The sequence below is a fragment of the Haliotis asinina genome, chromosome 4, assembly GCF_037392515.1.
Source record: "Haliotis asinina isolate JCU_RB_2024 chromosome 4, JCU_Hal_asi_v2, whole genome shotgun sequence".
NCBI lineage: Eukaryota > Metazoa > Mollusca > Gastropoda > Lepetellida > Haliotidae > Haliotis > Haliotis asinina.
In genome coordinates, this window is record NC_090283.1 from 61,197,355 (window position 1) to 61,220,276 (window position 22,922).

The 22,922-nt window shown below is 39.6% G+C and overlaps 1 protein-coding gene across 1 annotated transcript; it reads right to left on the minus strand.

Annotated features, from left to right (window-relative positions):
- Positions 1 to 1,100: 1,100 nt before the first annotated feature.
- On the minus strand, positions 1,101 to 22,652 carry LOC137281760 (alanine--tRNA ligase, cytoplasmic-like). Its single transcript, XM_067813360.1, has 22 exons — positions 22,593 to 22,652; positions 21,742 to 21,973; positions 20,087 to 20,275; positions 19,448 to 19,593; positions 18,888 to 19,079; positions 16,422 to 16,566; positions 16,077 to 16,222; positions 15,394 to 15,514; positions 14,449 to 14,487; positions 14,002 to 14,148; positions 13,757 to 13,877; positions 13,327 to 13,496; positions 12,293 to 12,409; positions 11,495 to 11,632; positions 11,049 to 11,189; positions 9,878 to 9,957; positions 9,198 to 9,306; positions 7,980 to 8,090; positions 7,695 to 7,814; positions 6,097 to 6,168; positions 4,681 to 4,782; positions 1,101 to 2,721 (listed from the first exon to the last, which is right to left on the minus strand). The coding sequence occupies exons 2-22, from the start codon at positions 21,949 to 21,951 to the stop codon at positions 2,548 to 2,550; spliced, it is 2,790 nt and encodes a 929-aa protein (XP_067669461.1). The 5' UTR covers positions 21,952 to 21,973; positions 22,593 to 22,652; the 3' UTR covers positions 1,101 to 2,547.
- Between the last annotated feature and the right edge of the window lie 270 nt (positions 22,653 to 22,922).

Genomic DNA, 22,922 nt, shown 5'->3' on the forward strand with positions numbered 1-22,922 from the left:
AGCAACCCGTCATTATAATGAACTTTATCTGTTTACTGTATCCTGTTTCATAGCACACAGCTGGCAAGGCTCTTCGCCTAAACAGGGTGGTAGGGTAGCCTAGTGGTTAAAGTTACTTGTAATCTGTAGAGCCTGGGTTTGATTTCCTGATGAACAGTCAGGTAATCAGTAAGCGTATGTAGTGAAATTTCAATTTCACATGTACAACTCGCACATCTGGCTGATTGCTTGTTAAACAATGATCATTTGTTAAACAACTTTTTGTTCAGGTTTCCAAAATTATCAGACAAATCATCAGAGTTGGGCTATCGATTTCATGTGTCTGTACAAAATTTGGTGTTGCAATTATTAGCCTTTGTCAGTGAGCAGTTCATCAGTCTCAAATGAAATCAAACAGACTGTAAAAGTTCAAAGCCCATTTCTTGTGTTCAAGCCATGATATTGCTGTAAGTAGCTTAAAACCTGATCTTGAGTAAAAACACTTTCTTTCCCAGCGACAGTCGTCTGTCAGTCAGCATGGTAAGTGTGTTCAGTTCAAAACTAAAAACCGAAACAGCATTGAGAGTTTCCCTGTCTAAACTCAATGCAGAAATTGACTCAACATTTAGCACCTTAACCACTTCTGTCTCACAGTCTTTTTGATAGGTTATGTTTAAAAGGGCTCTTTGAGAATGAACACTAGTTTCAGTGTTATTTTATCACTTCACGATCAGCAGCAGACATTGTTCGAAACCATGTTTGTCTCAGACATTGTTGAAAGATATCAGCAGTTTGGATAAACACACAGAATATTTCTGAAAGCAGCTTTATGTGTTCTTGTCAGTATCATGCTGAATACTTAAGTATAGTTTCCAAGACATGACAAAGATATCTATGATATGCAAAAATTGAGTCAATAAAATATTTTTGTAATGTTTGTGATATGTCGCCTAATAGGCGGAGAAACTCGGTCACATGACATTCAGTATTTAATGGAGACTCGAAAGATACCACTTTCTACATGACTAATATTATTTCATTGTTAATATGTACATATTTCATTGTAGTAATGTACATAATGTTTATAATTTTATGTAATAAAATGTGAACAAATTAACCAGTGCTTTTCTCATTTTTATTTGTAATTAAACTTCTTAAAATAATGTCTGAAAATTCAGAGAAACAAAGTGTTGTCACTGCAGGATCGTTAGCAATGTTGACCAGCCAGTACAGGTGTCCAACATTCACTGGTATCAGTTGTTAGGGAGATACAACTACATCCATCACTGAATCCTGCAGACATGCTCATACTATACACTTCTAGACCAACTACTGTTGGGATAGTCTTGTGTTCAGTTCCCAATATGGGGAACATAACTGAAGCCCATTGTTGCTGTCCCCTGCTGTGATACTGTTGGAATATTGCTAACAATACCACAAAACCATACTCACTCACACACATCAGCCATGCCTGTAACAGTGTTTTCTCTATGGCAACTAGAAGAGATGACTGTCAAAGGCAGATATTTTATTAATGCATTACAACTGCATGCATTTGATGAATATTCCTACATAGCATCCATATATGACCACTAAGGTACAGACTGATCAAGAAAGTAACCCTTTGTAACTTCACGTCTAAGACAATTGTTTATTAAGCGATGTATTGTCAGTTCTAAAAAATAACCACGTGGTGTTGTCCATGACCTTTACTCCTGTGGCACTGGAATGTATGGACTCCCTAACTCCTGTTCAAAATTTGATTAACCCTTCATTATTTGTGATGAGCACATCTGACCCTGTCATCGAGTGAGGCATAATTCTCTGTTGAGAGTTGTGCCCCTTGGGCTGAAACCCAAGCCTGCAAGTTCAAATCCTTGCCACCATTAAGGTTTGCCTGCACCAAGGTTTGCCAGCATTATCCCGGGTTTCACTAAAGTAGTTAATGTCTGAGTTCGGCATCAAATTGGGCTTTCCGCCCAAAGGAAGCATCTGCTCTGTGAGGCAGCTTAAATACAGCGGCTTTCAACCTCTATTGCAGAGATGCCAACCCCAAAGTGTTGCAAATAGTAGTTTCAACGTTCAACATTAGTAGTTTGACCATAAAATTAGTAGTCCACTAAATAATGGATGATGGATCCATCTCGTGATGGATTCTGAGAAAAAATGAATATTACGGTCAAATTCAATTATTTTGGTTATTATTTTGGATAAAGTATTTCCGCAGGAACTAAATGTGTCAAATTGCAAAGGTATTCAAATCAGCTTCGCTAAAATTACATTTGTTACTTGCAATCATTCCAGTTCAAATATGTCATTAAGTATGATGAATGGAAGGTATGTGAAGTCTGAAAAAGTATTTCATCGTTGAAAATATATGTTTTTGTCTATATAACCAAATTTCAATGCATTTTATTCAAATTTCGTAGGACTTCTAGTGGAATCGTATTGGCGTAGTTTGAAGTTAAAATTCGTAGTGACTACGATAAAATCATAGAGGTTGGCATCTCTGCTATTGCCTTACACAACTTTTATTGAATACCATGAACACAAAGTGTAGCAGTGAGGCTATGTACTGCCAGACTGCACAATGTCCTTCAGCACTGTGTAGAGCTTCTGTGCTGTTGCTCGTCCTTTCAGTGTCAACAAAATGGCTGCCTTGTCCTTCCCACACTTGGCTTTACTTTCCGTCACTGACAACTTATCTTGACAGGATTTGGACCAGGACTTACAGATGTTGGCCTGAAAATACACCACACAAGCTCACAAAATAGTCCTCTGTCAGCTGACACTGAGTGTCGTCACAGGTTGAGATAACTCAACAACAGAGGTCATCTGTCAGATGAAGTCTCAGATATTAGTTGGAAGAACATGAATACATTACATTTATTATGGATAACTTTCCCTACTCATTTTCACATACAGTGTTCAAAATAACTGCCTGCCCGCTAGCAAAATGCTAGTGTACCTTTGCTCGGGTCTACTTAAAAGTTGCCGAAGCTGGTCGCCCGGCTAGTGATAATTTAGGAGCTGATCAGGCTTCCAGAATCCTGACTTTCTAATTTTAGCGACAACATCGTCCTCAAAAACATGAACAAAGAGTCAAGTGCATGTTTTTACAAATAACTATTTCAATCATAAGCAGTAATGTCATTGGTCAGTTCTGAAGTGCCAGAGTAGGCCCCTGTGATTCACCAGTGGTTGAAAGCAAAACCCAGGCGGCAACCCCACGAATCTGAGGAGATGATAGCTTTACATGCATATGAAGCAGGGGATGCAGAGGATGAAAGATTCTCATTGTCACAGCTGCCATGAAAGTGATATCATCTAAGATGCAGACAATTATGATGTGGAGGATTCTTCCAGTGATGATGACTGAAATCCCTAAGATAATTTAATATGATGATATTTGAAAATGTATGGGTATTCTATGAGTATGTCTCATCAATGTCAGAGTGAGTGACTGAGTGAGTTTAGTTTTACGTCGCACTCAGCAAAATTCCAGTTATATGGCGGCGGTCTGTAAGTAATCGAGTCTGGACCAGACAATCCAGTGGCCAACAAAATGAGCATCGATCTGCGCAAATGGGAACCGATGCCATGTGTCAACCAAGTCAACCAGCCCGACCACCCGATCCCGATAGTTGCCTCTTATGACAAGCATAGTCACCTTTCATGTCTGAGGCTCATCAATGTCTGAGGCTCAGTGTAAATAGTCTGAAACAGTGCTGTTTTATTGTCTATAAATTATCATGAATTATTCAGGCCAGTGGGGTGTCTGAAGGGCAAGTGACAGTTTGAACTTATTTCTATGACTGGTGACATCTGAGGAATACTTCATGCTCCTCAATGAGGCAAAGTTCACAGCAACTTGTACCTGATCAAACAGCAAGATGCAGCTGCAAAATGTGAAAGGAATATAAGATGCTGGAATCCACGAAAGTGTCCTATATTCATCAGACCTATCTGGGTCTGACCCAGCAACGTCATGAAGCTCGATCATGTCATGACTTAGTGACAAGTGTATTAGTATTCAGGGACATGTGACACTAACACACAAACAACTGCTAACAGGGCACATACCATTATATTGTTAAAAACAAATGGCAAATGTCTTTTCTTATTACTCGCCCGTGGCAGATACTGCAATGTAATATTTTTACTGCAATATTACACTAGTGTAATACCGCTAGATGTATGACGTCATAAGGGTCCAGAGTTATGACGTCACAATGCTAATGCCGCTCTCGCAATGGTACTGGACCTTGTTTGACTCGAGGAAAACTGGGATTCCTCACACTGTAGCTTCCGTTTCTATCAATTTGTGTTGGAAGTAATAAACAGAATACTAAACTCACTTCCATGAAATACCATTTTCATTAAATTTGTGAGGGATTTAGCATCAAACTCGCTTTCGCTTGTTTGATACCAAATCATTAACTCACTTAATAAATATGGGATTACATGGAAGGTCATTTAGTATCCTTTATAAATACAACAACAAAGATTTAATAAGTTCTGTGTCAGTGGATGCTAGCAGTTGATACAATTTTTAATTAGATGGATACTTATAAAAATTTTGAGGTAAAAACAGTCGTCTGCTTGTCTTATAATCAGCAGTAATAAATAAATAAAAAGTGAAATATGTCTTCAATACACAACTTAAGTTGAGTTTGACCAGTATACAAACACTGTTCTCACCATGGATTGTGGGGCTGTTATCAATGCATAGGATGTCCGTCCACCATCAGAAACAAGAACTAGTGGCTTGGAGACCTCTATGGCAGAAAGTGCCTTCATCATCTGAAACATAAAGCAACCTTAATGCCTAGTGACTTACATAAGGGAGGTAACTCTTATGCTTTGCTACCCATGTATTTGGAATTGTATGTCAGTTTATGAGTCTAGACTGAGTGAGTGAGTGAGTTTAGTTTTACGCCACACTCTGCAATGTTCCAGCTATATGGCGGCAGTTTGTAAATAATCAAGTCTGGACCAGACAATCCAGTGATCAACAACATGAGCATCGATCTGCTCAATTGGGAACAGATGACGTGTCAACCAAGTCAGCGACCCTGACCACCCAATCCCGTTAGTCGCCTCTTTCGACAAGCATAGTCGCCTTTTATGGCAAGCATGGGTTGCTGAAGGCCAATTCTACCCCGGGACCTTCATGGGTTAAAGAGTCTAGAATGTAAGACATCAATGGTTTAGTGTATATCAGTTGCTATGGTTAGTACAGTTTGTTTGACAGGATGTTTCGCTTGCTTCTGTCTCATTGCATGTCCAGGTTCAATAAATAATACTCAACTCCTGATTCTCGACTATGTGGCATGATTCAGCCATCTAATCGCTGAGCATTATGTTATCTCCCTTGGGTAATACAAACCCTTATGATTGTGATGTCGTTTAGCGGCATTTACAAGTTGCATATATGACCAAGATCTTTTATGGATAAATCTTCTTTTAATTCTTTGACACACAACATTTTGGGGTCATTTCAGACAGCTTCATCAGGTGAAGTCTACAACAATATCAAGTAACTATCAGATGATTTGTCCTTTCAAATATGTTGGGGACGGGGGATATGTCATCTTCTGATGACTCGTTACATTTTACGTTCTGCCAATTATTATAAATGTTAAATCAGATGTATATGTTTAATTTTTATTGTTAAAACCTGATGAAGGCATCTGAAAGGACCCCAAAACGTTGTGTGCAAGATTTATCCATAAAAGATCATGGTCACGCTAATCATTGTGGATTTGAATTCACAAAACTGCTCTTATTTGATCAATGGTTTGTAAGCACTGTATGAACTATATGCTTGATGAAAGAGAAAAACATCTAAAACAACATTTGGAATATTTTGATACACACTGAAATACTAAGTTAACGTGGTCATTCAGAGCAAATCCAAAACCATGACTTATGCTCACTTCTATCATTTTGACGTAGACCCCCATGTCCAGTTGCTTGCATATTTCTGTCATACATTATACAATCTATTAGCATCACAGGTGCTTGAAATACACTATTCCATATTCCTCCTGTCACTCATGTGACATGAACAGACAGAGAAATACAACACAATGGCCTGTGGTCCACATCCCTTACCTGCTTTCCATCAAATGTAAAATGCTGTACGATGACATCTTCGGAGCTGTTAGACATAAGTCCCAGGACCATCTACAACCCAGGACATGTAGCAATCTGTTACAACATTTACAGCTATAACAACAACAGGCAACTTATGACAAATAATAACAACACCTGACATGTTAAAACATTACATCATTTAGAGGCTGCCAGGGGTGCATCTACAATCATTAAAAAAAATATGTCTTGGCTTACACATGATTTTTGCTAAAATAGTTGGGCAAGCCGTCAATACTATATAACTAAAAAGCTTTGCAACCTATTAGGGTTATATGAAAAAAAAATGGCATGCTATGCACCTGGTTGCAACAGCAGCTGCAATATTGCTGACAGTACCATTTCAAAGCTCACACACTCATTCATGTCCTTGAACTCACCCATGCACTCATTCATGTCCTCACCCATGCACTCATTCATGTCCTCACCCATGCACTCATTCATGTCCTCGAGCTCACCATGCATTCATTTATGTCCTTGTCCTGACCCATGCACTCATTCATGTCCTCGAGCTCACCATGCACTCATTTATGTCCTTGTCCTGACCCATGCACTCATTCATGTCCTCGAGCACACCCGTGCACTCATTTATGTCTTCGAGCTCACCATGCACTCATTCATGTCCTGACCCATGCACTCATTCATGTCCTCGAGCACTCCATACTCTCATTCATGTCCTTGAACTCACCCATGCACTCATTCATGTCCTCGAGCACACCCGTGCACTTATTTATGTCCTCGAGCTCACCATGCACTCATTCATGTCCTGACCCATGCACTCATTCATGTCCTCGAGCACTCCATACTCTCATTCATGTCCTCAAACTCACCCATGCACTCATTCATGTCCTCACCCATGCACTCATTCATGTCCTCGAGCACTCCATACTCTCATTCATGTCCTCAAACTCACCCATGCACTCAAACTCATTCATGTCCTCGAGTGACAGTCAGTACCTGATTCATTTTCTTTGTTATAGAATGTTATAGAATGCAGACTTGCTGCTTCACTGTTTGTTTAACTGTTTACTTGAACTGGGTTTCAATAAAATAAATGAGAATAGAAATAAGAATAAAACATATATTTCAGATCTAATGTTTATTAAAACTGGCACTGAAATTATTAGAAAACATAAAATGTAAAACCAGTAAACAAGTGTCACTTGTCATATAAAACAACTTTAGTCAAAGTCATTGTGAAATGTACAGTTGGACACTGGGGTTGCTGGATTTATCCAGGGGTCAGACAGTACTTGTGAACACTGGGTAGATAGGCATTTAAGTGAACTACCTACAAATTCCTCATCCTACTTAAATAAAGTTCAAGTCACCCTCAATCAATCTCTCACTTCCTGAGTCATCCCTCACGCAATCACTCAGTCATGTGTCATGCATTCAATAAACAAGTCACCCCTCACTTACTCACTCACCGATGGTCATGTGTCACACATTCACTAGCCAAGTCACACCACACTCACTCAGTCACCATTCACGCATTCACTAACTGAGCCAACCTCACTCACTCATTCACTTATTCACTCACTCACTCACTCAATCACCTGTTGTAAGGAGGCCTGGCGTTGTTTGTTCAGCTCTGTCCTGATCCTGGAAACTGTTACATCCAGCTCCTCCCTGACACGGTCCCTCACTAACTTAGGCAACAAGTCTTGTGACAAACTCTGCAAACAGGAAAGAGTAATTTCAAACATACTGAAAAACATCAAAACAGTTGGGTGCAAGACACTCTGATTGGCCACTTCATCAAATTACACTGACCATTCTTACACTGGACACACACAGGTTGCATTATATAGAAGAACCACACTGGGTACATCTGCTCTTACTGTATTAATGTCCTTGACCTTCTCCATCCATGAGTCCATGTTCTGTCCAGACTTGACCTCTGACACCAGCTGTGACAACCGTGACTCCAGTTCCTGCCCTTTCTCTATAGCCTGGAAGGCACCCTTATACATGTGATCAGTGACATTTGACTCTGTTTAATTATCAGATAAATAGAGGATACAAAACAACCTTCCATGTAATACATGTACCATTTTTATTTCGCTCGTTTGATACTAAATCTTTAACGAGTTTAATAAAAATGGTATTTTGCGGAAGCGAGTTTAGTATTCTGTTCATTACTCGCCAGTATAAACTGACAGAAACTGCAGTGAAATTGCCTACAGTGTGAGGATTCTCAGCTTTCCACAAGTCAAGCAAGGTCTAGTAAAATTGCGACAGTGACATAAGCATTGTGACGTCACAACTTTCAACCATTTTCACGTCATACGTCAAGTGATATTACACTTGCCACACAAATATTACACTGCAGTACCTTCCATGGGTGAGTAACAATATTCAGGTTAGTAGTGGTGTTTGAAATTGACTACATGCAATAAGGTATCTCTTGTCTTCTTAAACTTAGTATGTAGAAAATGGGATGTATAGTCATTGTCACTCAGATTCAAACACTACAGCTTCAAGTATATAGAAATATGTATGGCAATATATACTTCTATTTAAATGCTTAGACTCACTAGTTTAAATATAGCCACTTACTTCAGTCAACTGTACTAAACTAAATTTTGTTTTATATTGTTTAAAGGTACTGTTCACACATGAACTGAAAAATTTTGAAACAACCTTGTAAAGTTCAAATGATTATTGGGTTCAATAAATGACAAAAATCAGCTGAAATTGATGAATTCTTCGAAGAAATTTACACCAAAACACAGCTGTTCACATGCATTATATCTGTAAATGCTTTTCAGCAATTTGAAGCATGATCTTTGTGCAAGTCATCTGCATAAGGTTTGCAGATGGTTCCCTCAAGTTAGTGGAGAAATCAAAATTTGACGTAACCACACATATATACATAACGTATAGTGAATGTTTTCAGCAGGTCTAAACTTTTGATGGGTAGGATATAAGCCTGCTGGGACATAGATTACAATGTGGAAACAATGTGGAAACAGTAGATAAAGGAAGTATAGATACTCATAATGTAATGTACTACATTACTATTTCGTTGCTGACACCCAGCCCTTCTGACTACACACCTGTCTGGCTACCTGCCCTGTCACACATGTTGCCCTCTTGGCCCCCTGTGCCACGCCCTTCATGTTTACCAGACAGAAGCTGACCAGGTCCTTGGTGTTGGTCACGTGACTACAAATAGGAGACATACACCTACTTATAGGTAGATAAAAAAATTATTTTACAATACGTAAACAAAATCCTTCCCCAGCGTGACCATTAAACACTTGAGTTAGTGTTGTCTATCAGGGATGTTTTGAACAATTGATGGCATGACCCTCCTGCTCTCGATAACAAAGCACTGACCGGATAGTATGAAGAAATAACTAAATGCACACTTGCAAATATCACAAAATTATTTTTGTTCATTTTTTGTTCATGACTAAATGAGCTGAGTGATATGTTCATCTGAAATGACAACAGTGTTTGTTTCTGGAGTTCTAAATATGAAAAACAGCAAAGTTTGCATAAATTTGCTACACTGATTAACACATTCTGCCCATTAGTGTTTATGCGTATACCTCTTTAAATGATAATGTCAATTCTTAAATGGACAGATTTAAAAGCCTGCAATCCAAAAATACTGTTTTACATAATGCATGGGAATGAGTCATAATCTTTCACATTTCCCGCAATAATCGTCCAGACAGATGGGATTGTGGGTCCTGACTGTAATGAGTGTTACTTTTATATGAACACTTACGTTCCACCACACAACTCCAGTGATGTCAAGGGAGATAACTCCCCACCAATCCTTATCACTTGAACAGGAGAAGGATAGTCCTGAAAAAGACAATAACAGTATAATGGATTTATGATATCTATTGAGACTTTAATCTTGGATAACAGATTACTTTTACAGTCTTGTGAGGTAGAAAACACGCATGAATTTTCAGACATTTTGTTTTTCAAAATGTTGGTCTTGAAGAAACCATTATTTGAAGGGGTTTTTTTGGTGAACACAATCTTCTAGAACTGTCTTCTTTACACTAACACTAATTATTTAAGTTCTATAAACCTGTAAAATTCAGCGTTAGAATTGGTCTTCAGCAGCCCATGATTGTCGGAAAAAGAGACTTAAGTGATCGGGTGGTCAGGCTCATTGACATAGCTGACAAATCTTGTAGTTTCCCAATTGTGTAGATGGGAGCTTATTGGACTGTCTAGTCCAGACTTGATTATTTACAATCCGCTGTCATACAGCTGGAATATTGCAGCTTTCAGTGTTAAGAAACAAATAACGGTAAGTGGCTATAAATAGTCACTGCTGATAAGACTACTGGAAACATTTATAGACAGAATCCATTTAATATCAGGCTGACTGATGGGAGTTTTATGTAAATGAATCAATGTTTCAATAAAAGGGCACCAGGAAGAGTGTCAGAGTGGGAATCAAAGGCACACTTCTCTAAAAATCAATACATATTATTTATTCTGAAAAAAAAAGTATTAAGATTACAATATGAAATTAAGAAGTGCAAATGAATTAATGCAACCCTACATTAAATGGACTCTCACGCTATCTCCCGACTAAATTTTATTTCAAGTGAACCCCATAAAGTTATGTCCCTTGGAATACTCTTTATGAGTATCACATGACGACTTATGATTGTAGCCAGTTCGGCAAACATGGACAGTTTCGGATGTACGGAGCAATTATTCTCATTCCAAATATGGCAAGTTTGTCAAGTCAGGCCAGTTGCAAGGGATAGTAGGTCTCTTCTAATATCAAGAGGCAGCTAAAGTGCATACGCCCCAATAAATATATTACAGACCAACGTATTATCGAAAAAGCGCTACTTTGGGCCCTAAACTACTGTTCATGACAAGGTAACACTCTGACCACTCAGCTACCCACAATGAAGGAGACATACCTCATCCTCCATCACTGTCAGGTCCTCCATCGCCATGGCAGCATTCAGCTCCATCTGCAGACGTGTCACATTGTGACCTTCACCTATATGCTGCTGCACTAGACTCTCGATGGCAGCCGTTTGTTCCTGACTCACAGTGCCCTTGTGTCAAGATCCACATTATTAGATGGGTTTGTTTGAGTGGCATTTTCAGAAGTTGGAAGTCTTTTACAAATACACATGGATAACAACTTCTTCAATTCTTTGTTGTGAGACGTCATGCTTGAGGAGTAAAGAAGTTGTCATCCATACATACTTGTTTTATCAATTAAATAGGTTGTAAACAAAGTCATAAACAGTCTATGTACTGACTGATTCTTTCTGATGACCAGTTAAAGTAAAACCAATTCTGTGAAATCTTCCAGTAAACATTCTAGCTTAGTGAATATGAAATATCATTTACGCACCACGGAGGCAAAATCAAAGGAGAACTTGTTGTCCTGAACGTCCGACCCAAGCTGTTTTGTCTCCTGCAACACCGTTCGTAATACTGCATGCAGAAGGTGTGTTCCTGTGTGGCCACACATGTGCCCCACTCGCCTCACCTGGTAGGGGACAGACATAACGAGGTGATAGGGAGTATACAAACAGACACTTACCGTCATCGGTTCACAATTGTGCAGATCGATGCACATGTTGTTGATCACTGGATTGTCTGGTCCGGTCTTGATTATTTACGCCGCCATATAGTTGGAATATTGGTGAGTGCGGCATAAAACTAATCTCACACACTCACTATTAATGATTATGTTAACAGGAACCACCTTTGCCTGTATAAGCCAGAAAACAGGTGCATGACTTTCTTGTACGTGGAATCATGATTTCACAATGGTATCCTTGGCATTGTGATGTAATTTCTTTGTACAGTGGAAGCTGTCCAAACTGGACTCTGTCTAATCCGGAAAGTTGTCAACATTGGCACAAAATCTCAGTCCCATCCATGACTTTTACATTTATCATCAGCTCTTCAATCCACCATGTTGTCTAAACCAGATTAATTCTTCAGTCCTGATAAATGCTGGTTTAGATGCTTCCACTGTAGTGTCTGATGTATCTCACCCAAAATATATCGGTGGACTAGGCTAGATTTGTATGATATTGTAAAAGCACCATCACCACAAAAAGCAATACAAAACAGTCTCACCAACAACCTGGTGAGACATAACAAGCTATGTGATGACATGAGAAACATACAACAGCCTCACCTGGTCTAGCTCCATCTGTGCAGACTCTCCAAGAACAACTTCCCCATCCACCACCACGCCAACGTGGACCACGTACCCAGCATGCTCCTGTACATCCAACACCTCAAACAACCCATTCTGGAACAGATACCTACATGTAGCCATCGACAGTACTCTTCACTTCCTGTTGCCCATCAACTAGTTACATTTAATAGCAATGGGTACAGGGCTCCTAGTCTAACAAATTTCCAGGATGGGGTAAGTGAAGACTTATTCTAAACCAACCTTCAAGAGATAAGCATTGGGTATGGGAACCTTTCCTTACCTAGTTTGCTATGGAGACAGCACAGACAAGTTGGGACATATTCTCAAACCCTTACTCTTAGGGGAGACAATCATGAGATACTACAGACTTATTCTACACCTGTTCCCTTTTCCCTTTCGGGACACAAGCATGGAGAAGTGGGGACAAATTCCAAACTATCAGGGTAGGGTTGATGCAACAAATTATCAGTGGATTGCAATTGTTGAGCCTCAACAGCAAATAATCTACGGTAGAAATGAAAAATGAAAATGAAATGTGACTATCAATAGTTTAGTAATTGACTTCCATTTATTTAGCTGACTTAAATGCACAGCTCAAATATAGGAAAAAACAGATTCATTCACTCTGATAAAGAGTTGTCTGCATCTGTTTCCCCCAAAGCAAACTTGATTTGGGTTTCAAGTTTCTTGTCAGTTACTAAAGAGAATGAAACTACTTCAGCTTCTTATATTTCATTTAAACTATACATTCATTTGGAAAATGACTTCAAATGACACAATTCAAGGTGTGAAAAAACTATTGATATACTGTTGCAATAGTTGGTTGCAACAGACCATTGACATCACAATAGTATGTTGCAACAGACCATCGACATCACAATAGTATGTTGCATCAGACCATCGACATCACAATAGTATGTTGCAACAGACTATTGCTATAGTTGTTTCCCCTAAAGTGAGACAGCAGAAAGACAAGTGTGAGGAGTGCAACTTTAACAGGTGACACTTACCTGTGTTCGGAGATAGCCAGAGTCCCCAGCCTGCCCCCCCGACTCGGAATAGAAGCATGTTCTGTCCAGCACCACCCCACAAACATCGCCCATGGAGACACGCCCGCACAGCTCCTCTCCTGTAATAATGCCGACAACTGTCCCCTCTACCTCCTGGCAACCCGAGAAATCTGAAAAAGCAAGAATACAAATATGAATCATACCTGTGTCAACAAACTCTGTCAGAGAGACAGTGTCAATATAAGAAGGGTGCAGGAATTTTTTGAGCTGAATGTATTTTGGATACAATTCATAACATTCATATTTCACTCAGAAGTGTTAGTAGATCCACAATGCTTCCATGCATATCATTAGGATCTCCAATATGTGCCAGTACATTTCTGCATCTGGTACAAGTGTGCGTGGTTGTGTTCAATGACATCCAACCTACCATGGCCATCGCTTGTTCGGGAGTATACCGTGTACTTGTACATGTCATCGGTTCTGATAGCACCAATCTCCTGGAGCTCAGCTATCTTCGGCAGGAACAGCTCCACCTGCTTCATTCCTGTCTGAATGACAGATGATAAAAATTTAAATACAATACACAGATTATGAGATAAGTCTGAGTTTTAGGTTTTGTCAGACTACCCAGACATGTTGATAACCTTGTCAACCCCAAAGTGTATGACTTACCTCACATTTGAACTCTCTGCGGTAAAATCCATCAGATTTTTCTACTTGAGTATGATTTGAAACAGAAGACTGATGGATTTTATTGGATTTTATCCTCTTCTGAAGTTCCTGATACTGTTCGGCTGCCAACTGGAGAATGTCCCTGATCTGCATCACAAGTTACCATGATCAGTTCTGATTTAGGGAATAGCATCTCACGCACTTAGTCTGCATCCATGCCCTGTTACCACACAAAATACACAATGAATATTATCAATAAAACAAGACACTGATTTACATCATTGTCCTTTGTGTGTTTGGCAAGAAACCTTTGTACACATACACCATCATTAGAGACTATTCATAATCTATGGTGAGGAAGGTGTAGTGTGGGTGGGGTTGGGGCTGTGGGGGTAGGAGGTTGAGGAGGAAGAGATCCTACACACAGAAGACCATGGCGAAACTTACCTTAGAAGCGTTTTTAGATAACTCAGGGTAAGTCTCTCCCTGCAACAATAAATAAGAATGAAAACAAGCAAACATGTACCAATTCAACAGCTACAAATTGTACTGCATACATTAAGGAAGCATTATCACTGCATTCTTCATAGTGTTCCCCTAGGGTTTAGAAAGGGCAGGGTAAATTCATGGAAAAGGGCACTTCATAACCTAAAAGGGCATGCTGGTGAGGATTATTGAAAGAACAACAAAATGTACATGAAGTCAAATTGTGTTATGATTTCAATACTAAAGGTTGCTTTAACTCTTCCCAGTTTGTATTTTCAGATGAGAATTTGAAAAAAAGCATTTCAAATCTGGAAAATACACACTTGTCATAGCTAACGACTGTGATTGAGGCGAAAAAGGGCAGTGCGCAAAATAAAAAGGGCAGGATGCAAAATTCAAAGGGCAGGGCGCTGCGCCCTCCGAAATGTGCCTAGGGGGAACACTACTTTATACATATGAATCTGACTGTCAGTTGCCTTACAATTACACTTGTTTATTTTGTATTGCATGTGGGCCTTGCTACTAAAGAAACTTGATAAACTGGAAGATATTCTGACATGTTTTCCTTTTTGTGTGTGAACCAAACCATAAACAGTTTTATAGTGCTAGTGCATTATGATACTGCCGTTTTAGCATGGATACCCTAATCAGACTCTTGGCTCTGCCTCTGTTTAATCCCCTGGGTGTCAAACACCAGCTGGTACTTCTTTGGTATTGACCTTTCATCCTCATGGTTTTATCATACTGGACCATGGAAGCAGTGGTCAGCAGAACAAAAGTTGTAATCACTCCCAGAAGATAATACGGGTGAAATGGTGTACCACGGTATTAGCAAAACTAGAAGACTTACTTCATCAACTTCGTTAATATTGATCTAAACTTCGTGAGACATAGAGAAGATCTCACCAGTGATTCCACAACGTCTTGGGTCAGATCTCCCAGTATGCCTCCACTACGTGTCGCTGAAGTCCTGAATGTAACCTCCAACTCACTTATGGCTCGATGAATTATCAAGCGGAGTTTATGCCTGAAAATGACAATCTGCTTTTAACATAGATACTTTAGATCCCAGTCTTACAAACCAACACAATAATTAAATATCCCCCGAATCCCAAAACAATAATTAATTATTCCCCCCTAATAACTAGTTGAGCTACTGACTGTTCAACACATCCCCTTAATTGTTCTTACAACAAGCTGGGAATCACTAGGAATCTTATCCAATCCATACCAGAGTCCATGAATGGTGTTTCAAAGTAGAGGACATTGGGTCCTATAAGTTTAAGACGTCTGTCTGACACACTGAAAATTCACAGGACTCATAGAATAAAAATCAAACGCATTTCAGAGTTAACATTTCTTATAATTGGCATTGAAATTATCAACAAATGTAAAGTTCATAAACAGCAAACAAGTGTGACGTGTCACGTGTGACAACTTCAGTCAAAGTCATTGTGAAATATACAGTCAGACACTGGGGCCGACAGGTTGTAGACTTCTATCGGACCGTCGGCAAATCTGCCGGAACTGTCCGAGGGTCAGACGCTATTCACGAACACTGAATTCAGACTCTCAACAGCATAACTTACTGCAGTCCATCTCGGCCTGGAAGCAGACCATCAGCTATGGCCACAGACATCATCCTGGCATGGTCAGCTATGATACGATATGCCTGGTCAGTACGATGGGGGTCATCCCTGCCGGTCAGTCCTTGGTAAGCAGGTGCCCCAGTCAGCTGAACAAATACATCCAAACTGTAGTTTGATGTGAAAGTCGCACATGAAGCACAATTACTAAATATTGAGCAGTAGCTCTTGTACCAGTCACAACATCAACTGAATCATAGATTTGTCTGTTTACATTACATTACTGTATGATATTCATTTACACGAAAATGCTTTTTGAACTCCCATATAATATCGGCCTTGACCTACCTTCTGTATTCTCCTGAACAGAGGCTGGAAAAGGTCTGTGTCATAATTTGACCTTGACCCCTGTAACACAGCTGTCATCCTCTCCAGGCCCATACCTGTGTCAACATGTTGCCTTGGAAGCAGCTCAAGACTTCTGTCATGTTTTCTGGGGAATTCAGGTAAAATATTATCAGATCTCAAGTATCCCACTTTTGCATTAGCAGTTTTAATACAAGAGTCATCAGAAAAAGGCACCACTTTGTGGTCTGCCTCAAATATCTGCCAAGTTTTGCTGTGAGATATTAAATAGTTTTCTAGTTGTGCTCCAGAAACGACGCCCATCCCTCCATTTTGAGACTAAGTCCGAAACGTTTCCATTGAAACCAAGAAAATAATATATCACATAAACCTGTAAGTACCACAAGGCACCACTTTAGGTTCTGACTGATGTATGTTACAAGTTTTGCCTAAAAATATTGAATGGTTTTTGAGTTATGCTCCGGAAATGAAGCCCATCCATCCATTTTGAGACTAAGTCTGAAAGGTTTCAATGACAACATAGAAAATAAAACATCACAAAAACCTGTAAATAGCAAAAGGCACCACTTTGGGGTCTGCCACACATATCTACCAAGGTTTGCAGAAAAATATTTAACAGTTTTTGAGTTATGCTCCGGAAACGAGGCCCACCTCACCATTAGACTAACACCAAAATGTTCCATGGAAAAACAAAAAAAATAAAAATGCCCAAACTCTGTAAATAGCAAAAGGCACAACTATTATATGATTATTATATGTATCAAGTTTGCTCTAAAAATACTGAACTGTTTCTGAGTTATGCTCCGGAAACAAAATGATGACAGACGGACAGACGGACAAGGCATCGACTATATCCCCCTGCATTACATGCCGGGGGGATAATAATCAAGCCCGTTGCTGTTGGTGTTACAAGTTTGTGTTATCTGGGTGTTGTTGCCACAGTCAGCAACATTCCAGCTATATGACAGAGGTCTGCAAGTAATCAAGTCTGTGCCAGAAAATTCAATGACCAAAAACATGAGCAGACCACCCTGTCAGAAGCCTATACCAATTCTATGAAGTTTTAGCAGAACAAGAATGTTTAATTTGCTCTTCAACATGCTCAACACAACATCAAAAATACCACACGACAGTAGTCTGAAGATAATTGTGTCTGAAAATAATCAAGTGTGAACAGACAATAATTTGATACTCAATTATCTGAGACTTTGGACTGGTCAGTTTGGTCACTTTTTATCGAACTTTCATGTAAAATACTTTAATCTGATTGGTCAAGGATGCTTTAACAAGTTTCATTGTCACCACCCCAAGAAGGTGCTGGGAGATATATTACCCACTGCCTTGGCAACTGCCCTGTTGAGAGACTGTATCACTAAGAATGGTATGACGTTATAATATGATGCATACAGTACCCAGTGTTCAAAAAACATTTGATTATCTGTTTTCAAGTTCATTATGTACACATTTATTTACTGACTTTCACTGCTTTATTCAAACTAGTTCATACATTGACTGGTTTGCAACTTCAACATAATTATCCTCTTTCATAGCAGTTTTATGCTAGTCAAAATATGTTTCACTAATTCTTAAAATGCACTCTAGAGGCAGAGGCCATTTTGTTTACATGTCATATAGCTGGAAGTGATCTGTAAAACAGAATACAATGATATTTAGTACTTTTAACATGGTGGTAACACTACCAGAGCTCCAGATATGACACATATTTGCATATTTTACTCAATACAAATCAAATTTACTCACTTAATTACAAATCTGGGAGTACAAAAGACGTGTCAGGATCACTTAAAACCCAATAGGTCTACAGTATTTTGCATACATGACTCATTTAACTGAATTGGTTTGCGTATGATTCGTCGTGGTACACAAAGTCTGCAACAGCATTATCTAATGGTGGGTGATGCCTATGTATACGTATGCTGTCATACCCACAGCCACTGTCCAGGGTTTCACTCTAATAGTCAAGTGACTTCCATGTTGAGTATTTAGAAATGGCTGCCCACTGTTTGGCACCATGACAATTGATAAAACCTTTTAGTCTATTGAGATGCATTTATACGTATATATTTAGAAGAGTTAAGTACCCAATAGGTAAAAGTAAAAGTAAAAGTAAAAGTAAAAGTAAAAGTAAAAGTAAAAGTAAAAGTAAAAGTAAAAGTAAAAGTAAAAGTAATAGTAATTAGTTCTTTTAACTAGTGGGAGTATACAAAATGCTAGTAACTCCTCAAAAGATGCAATTACTCATACATACATAGACATGGTAGTAAACACCCAGTTGATTGAAAAATTATCTGGAGCTCTGCGATAAGGTAAATATGTTGTATGCTTCTCCTTCAGGTAATGCTTCTGCTCACTGGCTCCAAAGAAGCATTTTGCTTGGGACTCAAAATCCCCATGTGTAGCAGACGATCTAGTCATGCTTTCCCATACCTGTTATACTGCATGAAGACCAGGTTCCAGATTTCAACAACCTCGGGGGAGTCAGCATTGACGAGGTGAGATGACTCGCGGCTGCCAACATGGTCAAAGTGTATCTCAGTGCACGGCCCGCATGGTCCTGTCTCGCCCATGTCCCAGAAATTGTCCTTCATCCCAAAAGGAAGCACACGATTGGCTGGAATACTGGAAGAGGGATACAACTTTGTCAGACAGATTTTTCTTCCTGAATGGGAAACAGGCTTCAACATAAGCAAATCATATCTGGCGTTATTAGACATTTTCAATTTCTTTCTATATTTCACAAAATGCATTTGTATTTAATATTTACCACCCATTTCAGCAATGTTTTAGCTATATTCTGGTAAAAGAAATAAATTGGAATGTGGACCAGACAGACCAGTGATTGACATTATGAGGCACACACGGTACCAAATCATCCAGTCGGACCACGTGGTTCATCAAGTAGCCTCCTGTGATAAGTGTAGGTTGCTGGTAACAGAATCCCACTAATTCTGATGGTAGTTCCACAACGTGTAAATAATGCCCCTTACCCCAGTGCCAGCCATATATCCCGGCACTCAAGATCTGGTGCTAGTCCCATCTGCTCATCTCCTCCGAAGTAGGTGAAGTACAGTTGGTCTAATGGAAGGTTGTACACCCCCGTCAACAATTCAAGCGCCATCTGGCAGGATTCATACTGCAAGTAGACACATATAATTAAATGAAAAGTCCCAGCTCAGGTAATTAATATTTGGATCCTAGGTTTAAACACCTCAATGTACTGTTTGAAGCATGGGTATCGGATTGTACACCAGCCAACCTGTGCAAATCAAATGATTCAAATCTTGCATCTTGCTGTTTTTCTTGAAGGTATTGTCTCAGGAAAATCACAGCAGTGTAATCCCCCTTCTTAATATTCACAGGGTCTACATTTGAACGCTTCATCAAATATTACTTGTTGGAATGCAAGGCAAATCTTTTTGTAGCCATTGCTAGATTTCGCAGATGACACAAGAAAAACAAATTTAGAGTTATCTTCCTTCCTTTGTTTTTTGTTTATTGACACATTCTGCAACATCTTATTTGTATCACAGCAATCTGTAGACAATAGAGTCCCCAAATGGAACGGTGTCCCTTATCTGTACAAACAGATAAATAAAGGTCGATTCACTTTGCTCTGTTGTCAATACCTTGAAATAATCTCCAAATGACCAACTTCCAAGCATCTCGAAGAAGGTGTGGTGAGTGAGGTCATGGCCCACATCCTCAAGGTCGTTGTGCTTGCCTCCGACGCGGATGCACTTCTGCGAGTTCACAGCACGGTGAAGGCCCTCAAGTCGACTCCCTTGCTGCACAGCATCAAGGAATAGTGGCTTGAACTGAAACAACACACTATCTTATCCATCTTAGAAAAACATGGCTGCTCCTTTATTAGTAGGGAATCAAACCATTGTGACATATTTGTTTGTTGTTTAAAGCTTTGTGAGTGAGTGAGTTTAGTTTTATGCTGCTCTCAGCAAAATTACAATTACATTGTGGCTGTCTGTAAATAACTGAGTCTGGACCAGACAATCCAGTGATCAACGACAGCATTGATCAACAATGGACAGGTTAAGGTACGATGACATGTGTCAACCACATCAGTGAACCTGACCACTCAATCCCATTAGTCACCTGTCATGATGGGTGATGCAACTCTTTCATGAACTGCGTCTGATCCATTGTTTCACTTGTGATCTCAACATCATATCAAAGCTGGAATCATCCCACCGCTGCACGGAGGGACACAAACCAGTAACTATATCTCAACTGTTGAGAGGACAAACACAGGTGTTGCGTCAACACAATGCAAGGGCAAGATGATGGCCAGAAATGGTGCAAGTATTAATGGACAGACAACTAACAACAACCACACCAGTCTCTATTAACAATAATTTTATACAAAAAATGGCCTGCAGTAATGCAATTAACATGAGTCCTAAAACTGGACGTGATATAACAACACTATAAACTTAGACAAACCTGTAGAGGTTTCCAATTCTTTGAAGAAAATCATCCTCGGGTTACTTATATGCATTTTCTGCTGCCGGAAAATGTCATGTGACATTTGTAACGATGTTTTAATAAAAAATTGTATAATAAACAAAAAGTCTTTTGTGTTCATTATACTGCCCCTCACCACGTGGAGTCAACCCTCTGCCGCGCATGCGCAGGCAACCAGGGAAGCATCCAAGCCCGTATCATCATTCCTTCTGCTGATATTTAATCAGTGAACAGAACTGCGGGGAGGTGGGTGGTCCTACCCCAAGGACGATTCTCTTCGAAGAATTGGAAACCTCTACACGTTTGTCTAATTCTTTTTCATAGAGATCGTCATTGGGATACTTGTATGCATAAATCAGACTCCCAAAGTCCGGAGGCTAGGGAGGAGGGAATTCTGGTACAGTAACAACACTATAAACTTTAAATGTCTTTGCTGTCTGATCACTGGTATGGGGTGTACCTCAAAGAAGCTTTCCAGTTATTTGTAAATAATCCAGTCTGGACCAGACAAGCTAGTGATGAGTGAATGAGTGAGTGAGTTTAGTATTACGTTGCACTCAGCAAAATTCCAGCTGTATTACTATCTATAAATAAGCAAATCTGACACAGACAATCCAGTGATCAACAGCATGAGCATCAATGTGCGCAACTGGGAACCAATGACACAAATCAACCAGCAAACCTGACCACCTGATTGTGTTAGTCGCCTCTTATAACAAGCATAGTGCCCTTTTGTGGCACGCATGGGATGCTGAAGACAATTCCTACCCTGGATCTTCATGGTCTGAAGAAGTCTGAATACCTGTATCATGCCAGCATTTGTGAAGTAAGTTCCTTGTTTTTTGTTGGGGATGACTGAGGATGAGGGGACATGGATGTGGTCATGCTGGTCCTGGAAGTAGGAGATGAAGGCACCACGGACGCTGCTGCTGCTCCAGGAACTGCTGCACCGCCATGACAGGTGATGTTGTGGCTTTCGGAGATAAAGTCTCAAGACAATCCTTGGGTACATCTTGTACAGTTGAGTAGAGATTCTGTAAGAGTTGCAAGGTACAATGTGTAAAAGCTGGCATGTACAAAATAACCCTATACATTTTACCCTATACCAAATAACTAGGGGTGTATTTTTGCATTTATTATGTTCATGGAGATATGAACATAAAAAGAGAATGTGTAATCTAAATCCATAATGCTTAGGAATGCAAATTATGCAAGCGGTGCTCAGCAACGTCAAGCTATATACTGGCAGTCTGTAAATTATCGTGTTTGGACCAGACAGCACAGTGATCAACGTCATGAGCATCGGCTACGTAACAGGAATACAATGACGTGTCAACCAAGTTGGCGAGATTGACCACCTGATCCCGTTAGTCACTTCTCACGACAAGCATAAGATTAATTCTAGCTTCCCAAACATCCATCAACGTTGTCACTGTCATGAGTATTAAAGTCGTTTTTACGTGCCGTCAGTGTTGCTAAAACCCATATTACATAACCCTTCTCATGTGTGTGCGCCCATCAAAGAGTAAACTTCATGTCTAAATTGTTGTACTTGCAGATCGTCAAGTAGATCTGCGGCCAAGAACTATAGATGCATCCATGAGACGTGACTGTCATGTTCTACTGCGTTCCCAAAATCATTAATTCCAGTACCTTTCTAGGAAAGTTTGTTTGACATTGACATGTCGTCCATGGGCGCAGCCATATTGGAAATATTAACATACGGACAAAGCAAACAAATCGTTCCCATATTCGAGGATAGGAATTCAGATTTTGAAATATAAAAAATAAAAACGGTATATAAATAATATGCTCATATAAATACCAGTAAAAGTGTGCGTGTTTCTGTTGAGTTTGAATAAGGATACTTGATGTAGTGATAGTTTGACTTGATAGTTTGTCCCGGTTAAGGTACAATCCGAAAATATCCTGATATCAAAGGGAGATAAGCACCCTTGTTACCCCGCGCCCGTGCTTTCAGTA

Bases quoted from the DNA above. Each gene is read 5' to 3' on its own strand.
- LOC137281760 (XM_067813360.1), bottom strand. From the start codon at position 21,951: ATGTACCCAAGGATTGTCTTGAGACTTTATCTCCGAAAGCCACAACAT. The intron at 19,080-19,447 runs GTAAGGGGCATT...TCCCTCTTCCAG, and splicing joins GATATATGGCTGGCACTGGG to TATTCCAGCCAATCGTGTGC. The intron at 2,722-4,680 runs GTGAGAACAGTG...GTGTATTTTCAG, and splicing joins TAACAGCCCCACAATCCATG to GCCAACATCTGTAAGTCCTG.